This window comes from Urtica dioica, chromosome 12 (assembly GCF_054948205.1).
Source record: "Urtica dioica subsp. dioica isolate 48M chromosome 12, U.dioica_male_clone48M_v1_H2, whole genome shotgun sequence".
NCBI classification, from domain to species: Eukaryota; Viridiplantae; Streptophyta; class Magnoliopsida; order Rosales; family Urticaceae; genus Urtica; species Urtica dioica.
In genome coordinates this window covers 10,946,165-10,954,347 of record NC_142767.1, presented here as the reverse complement: position 1 = coordinate 10,954,347, position 8,183 = coordinate 10,946,165, and the positions used below count along the sequence as shown (strand labels likewise).

Below are 8,183 nucleotides of genomic sequence, written 5' to 3'. Positions count from 1 at the left end.
AATGGACACTTGTATTTAAGGAACAAGTAAACATAATTCTGATAAATTCGAGAGGTTTAGTCTTGGGATTTTAGTGGAATATCACAAAGATTTGATGTAACGAATGTAAGAGATGGAACAATGTCTACGCGCTCGCTCGTGGTTATTTATCTTTGATTTATTAGGTTCATATTCCCCGAGTCGGCTCTGGTAAAATGAGTTAGAATACTCTTGTTGTAAATAAGTGAATTTGACTACACACTCACTAATGAAACTTGGTTGCGATATATTTCGCATTCGTAATTACATAAGTACTTTACGAAAGAGTTTCCAATTGTAAGTAACTTTAGAATATCACTGAGGTTTTTAAATCAGCCAACAAGGCTCAACTAAACTTGTAGTATGCGTTTACAATGAAGTACATGGGTGGTGATGTGGATATCGCCAAAATCAACAATCACAAATATTATGTAAATAATATTTGATTTGTGTAATGAAATGGACTAAATCCTTATCTTGGGATTACAAATTTCATATTGGAAGAGGATCAACAAGAATATATGAAAATCGCTAGGAATAATATAGAAGATGAGCATGAATTTTCGTAGCTGTAATCGAGAGAATGATACAAGAGTTGTGTAGAAAAAATTCAGCCCTTAACTCAAACGTTGTTACATGTATTTATACTAATTCCTACCAACGTTCCCCTCATAAATGTTGATACGTACGCGCTTTTATTCATACGATTTATAAATAAATATCGAATTTCATTTATTACATCGGTTACAAACATTCAAATCTATTCCGAACAGGTCTTCATCGAGGTGAACCATTCGTCAAACTGATCCAATCCTTGTCAAGCTGTTGACGCTTTTTTAGTATTCCTCGATCCATGAAGATTAGTGTTACTCTTCTCGGAATGGGTTGGGCTTACTTCGTTCCTTCATTTACTTTTTATTGGGCTTTAGTAATTGGGTCTAATCTTTTGGGTCCTTTGTGGATGAAGTACATTACCAACAATGAGCGTTGGATTTGTTTGATCAAAGCCCAACAAGATTGAGGCTTTTCTCAAATTAGAAATAAACATTATATATTAAATACAAAAAATTTCGGTAACTAGCCAACTAAAACGTTTGGAATTGCTATATAGCCAACGTTTCGCAAATCTTAACTAAATAATCATAAAGCTGATGGGAAATTCCTAGTTTACCCTTTCGTTGAAATAAAAAGAGGGGGGACGGAGGGTATTTACGTCAATTTACACGTGTTAATACATGGACGTGACTATTTACCTAAGATTTACAAAACGTTAGCTATATAATAATGTGAAACTGTAAATATGGCTATATACCTAATGGACACTATTAAATATGATCCGATTTGATGAATATTTGATATGATAATTATTTATGAGAGTATCATGAATATCTTCTCTACTATTCTATTTATAGAATAATATATCTCATTGTGAGAAATAAATAATATATTAATTATTTTGTTTAATGAGAATATCTTATATATTATTAAGTTTCCTGAATTATGTATTCTAATATGAGAAGTAAATAGATATTAGATATGGTATGATATTTTGATATGTTATATTATAGAATAATATGTCATACCATATAGAATGAGATCAAACCAAATTAGAAATTGCACGATCTACTTGGGTAAGCTTAAAAGCTATAAATATGGCTCTTAGATTTGAGGAAATTTTGTGCAAACAGAGTGTTTTCTATTCTTGGAATTAGCGCTTCCCCTCTCTCTTTGGTATGGACATTTTTCCCCTCTCATGGAGTTGAGAAATTTGTTCATACCACTTCCCAAAGAAAGAAAGAATTATTCTGAAACCTTGTTGGAATGATTAAGTGAGAAAAAAAGTTGGCATATGCCTTGATTCTATCCCATTCAGAGAAACGGTGTGGAAGGCTTGGTGTTCATCTCGGAGAACATGAACACTATCAACTGGTGTGGAAATTCGAATAGCAAGATATCATGTTAGTCTTATGATCTCGTTTCTTAGTCTTATGGTTGTTTTGTTAGCCGCACATTTATCTATGATTAGTTAGATTTTCTCGAGAGCGAAAACGTCTATAAAAGCATAAAAGTGTATATGAATTAAAATTGTGTTAAACTCATATTTCCTCATTTAACAGGTAAACAATTTTTCTGATAATTTTTTCGTTACGAGCTTCATGAACTCATATAAAAAGTTCTAAAGAATTTTTGAATAATTAAAATAAACTACAACACATTTATCTTCATGTTCAAATCAAATCCGTTGGGGAACCTGTTAGACTTGTGAAAGTTGTAAAATGCTACTTCAAGACATCCATTAGTGTGAATGACGATAGTAGTTTATACCAACGATCCACTTGTTTCTTCAAGTGAAATTCCCTCTTGATGTTCAAGTCCATCAAATCCAATCCTAAATAGTTGTCACTTTCAATTTTCAACCACAACTTTGACCGATATAGCAACTTGTAGAAAATATTTTTATTACTCCAATACAACTTGTTCTCACTGAGCTTTCACTTCTTTCCTCCTAACTCGGTGTGCTTCCCTAGCGTTGTTCAAGGAGGATAGTGCAACTTTTGGAGTATGTGGCTTGCGCTCAACTTCTTTGGCGTGACTTTCTCGTCTAGTTACAAATTTTGTAGTGTAATAAGCTCTTTCTCATCAGGTGTTTCTCTAGAAGCTACCAACAGTGGTCATAAAAGAAGATTATGATTCTAACACAAAGTGATGACGTGTCTTTGTTAAACCTGAGACAAGCTAAATACCATTATCCACTTCATCTCGACAAACTACTTCGTGCTGAAAAATCGTTAATTCTCCAGAAGTGTGGGTGCACATTGAAAAATTTTTGTGCTAAACAAATCGACTTTTCATCTGTTTCTTTCCGCATGTGAAGGTAAATATTATAAATATTGTAGTAGTGATCATGTTACTATTCATTGTAAGATAATATATACTAGAATGATTACAAAAAAAATAATAATTTTTATGTAAATTTCCATCAATACAATTTTTATGTTAAAAATCATTCTTATGAAATCAATTAGATCTCAAAAGTTATTGTATTGTTGACTGATAAGTGATTAATATAAAGACTTATTATTGTTAGATACTTCATTGAATGATCATATATAAGCTGGATTTTTTTTAATTATAATAGTTAACGAATTATATATACATTGCTAATAAATAATTAAATTATTTGACGAATCATTGATACTTGGTTGATTAAAAAAGTAAAGAATAATATTTTCTCGTTGTAACTCCCTTCTTGCTAACAATATATATTTTTATTTCTTTGTCTTGATATTGACATGTATGATATATCATATATGGTTTGGTAGATAGATAATGATAATTTTTTTTAAATTTTTTTTATCTGCTGCATTTTGCAACAACAGGTCGCTATATGCTGTTGTACAATATGACATAAAACTGAGATTTTCGGCAATATAATAAGAAAAGAAGCATCCGACACGCAAAATAAGAGACCAAAATATAGATTGACCTTTACCAGTATGAATTAATCAATATACGAAGGAACGTGGAAACCTGTACATTATTGTACATATGTGTGTATATATATATATATATATGATCCTATGTATTTAATTCTAACCAACCTCAAAAGCTCTCACTCGGCCGTTTCGTTATGTACCACCGTAGACTTTTCTATAAAACCTACCTGCACCTAGTTTTAGCTTACATTTGTTTCATTAGCTTAAAGAGCAAGCAATTTTTTTTTTAATTATTTTTTAGATGAATAAAGGCAGAAAATGAGAAGAGGAATCACCTCATTTTTTAATGGCATGAAATGAAACAACTCTTACGTGGGGACAGTCTATTTCAATTTTGTCCTGTTCGAGCTAAATAAACAATAGTTGTAAGATATTAGTCTCTTTCTCTTTGGCAACCCAACCATGGCCGATATGTTCCTCCTATCAACACTTACGGAGGCGGTGGTTTCGCACTCAATCTGGCGAATCTCAGAACTCTTAATCCACGAGGCACCGACGCTGAGCGAGGTCCAGAAAGAAGTTGAGGTCCTACAAACGGAGCTCCGGCGAATCCAATCGTACCTCAGCAGCCCGTACGGTCAACAGAGAGACTTGTCCCAGGACGAACGGGTCCGGAATTGGGTGTCGGAGATTCGAGAGCTGGCGTGCGAGATCGAAGACGTGATCGAGATCTTCGTGGTCAAAGCCGACTCGTCAGTCTTCAAGCCTTTCCGGCTCCGAAGCCTGAAGAGACACATCAAGTCCATCAAGGACAAGCTCCACAACTGCTTCGAGAGCATGAGGATCTACGGAATCCAGCCGGCTGGAGATCACTGTCCGGTGGGGCTGAGCCCGAACCCGAGAGCGGCTCAGCTGAGACGATGTAATTACCCGGGCGAGGATGACGAGAGCGAGGACGAGGAGAGCTGGGACCGGGCCGTGGTGGGCCAGGAGGATTGCACGGAGGCTCTCAAGGCCCGCCTCATGGAAGACGACGACAAAGGGTGGCTCCGAGCCGTCCCGGTGGTGGGGATGGTGGGGCTGGGCAAGACCACGCTGGCCAAGAAGGTGTACCACGACAGGGACGTGAAAAGGCGGTTCGAGTGCCGAGCCTGGGTGGCGGTCTCGCGCGAGTGCTCCGCCCGAGACGTGTTCGCCGAGATTCTGATGCAGATCGGGTTCTCGCGGCCCGGAGGGGACGACGTCGGGGAGGCGATGCGGCGCGAGCGCGAGCGGCTCAAGACCATGGAGGAAGGGGAGCTGGCCCGCGCCGTGAAAGGGAAGCTCGCCGGGAAGCGGTTTCTGGTCGTGTTCGACGACGTGTGGCGCGTCGAGGATTTCGACTACGTCAGCAGCCGCATCTTCCCGAGGGAGAGGCGGGGGAGCAAAGTCGTGTTCACGACGAGGATGGCGGAGGTGGCCTCCTCGGTGGACCCCGGCGGCGGCGCGTCCCCGATCCAGCCCCAGCTCCTGAGCCCGGACGAGAGCTGGGAGCTTCTCCACCGCAAGGCGTTCCCGAGCCACGTGTTCGGCGAGCGCCTCTGCCCGCCGGAGTTCGCCCGGATGGGGAGGGAGATGGTGAAGAAATGCGGCGGGCTCCCCCTGGCGGTGGTGGTGCTGGGCGGGCTCCTGAGGACGAAAAACTCCGAGGAGGAGTGGCAGAGAGTCGAGAGGGACGTGAACTCGCACATCAACGGCCACGGCTCCGACGTTGCCAAATTGCTCGCCCTCAGCTACCACGACCTGCCGTTCCACCTCAAGCCCTGCTTTCTCTACCTCGGAAGCTTCCCGGAGGATTGGGAGATCCCGAGGAGCCAGCTGATCCAGCTGTGGATCGCGGAGGGGCTGGTGGCGAGCGAGGCGAGCAGGGGACGGACGATGGAGGAGACCGCGGAGCAGTACCTACGCGAGCTCGTGAACCGGTGCATGGTTCAAGTGGGAAGCAAAGGTTACACGAGCGACCGAGTCAAGACGTGCCGGCTCCACCGTCTGACGCGCGAGTTCTGCGTTTCGAAGGCGAGGAGGGACGGGTTCTCCGAGGTCATCCACCACCACGACTCCATGGACTGCCACGACCGGTGCAAGGCGAGGCGGATCGCCATCCACCACGGCTCCGACCAGCTTCTTCATCCGCGCCACATCCACCAAAACCTCCGGTCCCTAATGCACTTCGACCTGTTCTCCCCCGCCTGCCTCCACCGCCTCCTCGGGAGCAAGCGGCTCAGGCTCCTCCGGGTTCTCGAGCTCGGCTTCGACCGCAGCGGCGCGGCGCAGAAATGCAACGTCCCGTACGAGATCGGCGCTCTCATCCACCTGCGATATCTCGGGTTGAGGGGAGGCGGGCGAGTCAGGCTCCCGAGCTCCGTCGAGTATCTCCGCAGCCTGACCACCGTGAACCTCCGCGACAACGCCGAGGTCTTCCTACCCGTGGAGATTTTCCGGCTCAAGCGCTTGAAACACCTCTTGTTACCGCCCGGGACGAGCTTCCAGCACGGCTTCACGTGGCTCACCTACGCCGTCTCCGACACAGCCCAGATTCAGACCCTCAAGTACATACAGTTCGGGGCGTTTCTCCTCAAGAACAAGCTGGTCCAGTCGGAGCTGAGCAGCCTGAGGAACCTGGGCGTGGAGTTCAAGAGCAACGAGGAGGTCACCATGCTCTTGGCCTCGCCCAACTTCGAGCTCGGTCTCCTTCACTCCCTCCACATGTCGCTCCTCTCGCGGGTCGGCTTCTCGGGCCTCAGACCGCTTCACCACTGCGTTGTCCTCTCTAAGCTCTGCCTCGACGGGAAGCTCTTCTGCGACTGCCACGGCCTGGAGTTTCTCCCGGAGAGCCTCACCAAGCTGATCCTTCAGGACTCGGGGATCGAGGGCCCGGACCCGATGGCGGCGCTCGAGAAGCTTCCGAACCTGAGGTTTCTGCGGCTCGACAACGCCTACGCGGGGCCGAGGATGGCCTGCTCCGCCGGAGGGTTTCCGAAGCTGGAGACTCTGTTGCTTCTTTCCATGGAAGGAGTGGAAGAGTGGGAAATTGGGCTTGAGTCGATGCCCAACCTCAAGAGAGTGTATATCAAGAACATGCCCAAATTGAACATTCCAAAGGGGTTGAAGATCATTCCTACTTATTTGGATAACTAATATTTTTTTAAATTGCTGTACATGTTTAGGTTGTTGCACAGTTGTTGGTTGTAGGTTTAGTCATTAAGATTCTCATCACTAGATCACCGCTATACATTTTTGGTCATGGTACGTAGTATGTTTGTTCATTAGCAATTTTTTGGCATTGAATGACCGAAATTCTGACTTTAAATGGATTACAACTATTGGGTGGCTATAGATTAATTCATTATACTTTATTGTGAAATTCAAAGACATCGGACTGGTAGTTAAGTTTATTTTTAATTATATCTAGATTACCGTGGTACGTACTTTTCTTATGATGACTCAATATAACGATGTCTTACCATTGAATATAGTAAACACACACACATCATTAGAATTTTCTTTATACGTGTATCAAAGTCTTGTGATTTTCGCCCTAAAAAAAAATAAAACTTAATTTCAGATTCATAGCTACGTTTCATTCACGTTGAGGGGTTTGACTGTTGACTGACACTGTTGGCAAATGTGCCTTGTTGATATCATCATTGCCATTACTTCGCCAATTCGTATTCTTCATTCTTGGCTAATACTTGGGTAGTAATTAATACGACTGACCAATTTGTTGGACTATTTACAGAAAAGTATAGTGGAGATTTGCGAATGAGAATAGAGAGAACACAAATCTTAAATGTTCTTCTCTGATCGAGAATGAATTAAATTCTCATTACTTGAATATGATTTACACTGATTGTTATATACATTGTCTCGACTCTATTCTATCAACTTAACAACTTATAACTAATTACAAACTTGCTTAGGCCTAAGTTAACGAACTCAGTTTGCGAGTGGGCCTTCTTTTTGCTGAGGAGTATGGTGGATGTATGCTCAACAAGTATGTTATACCTCAAAGGATATGCGATTATCAGTAAAAAAAAAATAATAAAAAAAAATAATATCAAACAATATTTTCGAATTTAAAAGAGTGATTAAATTTTTTTTATCAATTAGACAAAAGAAGAATGTTATACATATAGCAAGTGTATACAAAATGGCACACGATATCTTTTCATAGAAAAGACAGATTTATGACCTATTTTCCTTAAATAAAAGGATCACAAATCCAATTTCTAATCTTTAAACACCATCTCCCGAAATCAAAGAAGAAAAAAAAAATTGAGTAATACAAAAAAGGGCCGGCTAAAGAACTAACCAAAATAACACCCCTACTTTAAAATTATAGCCCAACTATTAACATATTTAGGAAAATAACCAATTTATCATGACAATATTCCAATATTCCAATAATACCCTTAGGTTAATATTATTAACTATCATAGTAAATAATAACATCCATAACAAAAAAAAAATTTAACAATAACAAAAACTACAGTAAATCTTATTTGTCGTAACAAGAATAACAGTAAATCTTATTTACCGTAACAAGAACAATAGTAAATCTTATTTACCGTAAAAAGAAAACAATAAATCTTATATACCGTAACAAGAACAAAAGTAAATCTTATTTACCGTAACAAGAACAAAAGTAAATCTTATTTTCCGTAACAAAAACAATAATAAATCTTATTT

The 8,183-nt window shown here is 41.2% G+C and overlaps 1 protein-coding gene across 1 annotated transcript; it reads left to right on the top strand.

Annotated features, from left to right (window-relative positions):
• The first annotated feature begins 3,621 nt into the window (after nt 1-3,621).
• Nucleotides 3,622-6,843, top strand: LOC149379090 (putative inactive disease susceptibility protein LOV1). The gene has a single exon (XM_089603456.1). It carries the CDS (start codon nt 3,918-3,920, stop codon nt 6,630-6,632), a length of 2,715 nt encoding a protein of 904 aa, XP_089459582.1. The 5' UTR covers nt 3,622-3,917; the 3' UTR covers nt 6,633-6,843.
• Nucleotides 6,844-8,183: the final 1,340 nt, after the last annotated feature.

Coding starts and splice junctions, on each gene's coding strand:
- LOC149379090 (XM_089603456.1), top strand. CDS start 3,918: ATGGCCGATATGTTCCTCCTATCAACACTTACGGAGGCGGTGGTTTCG.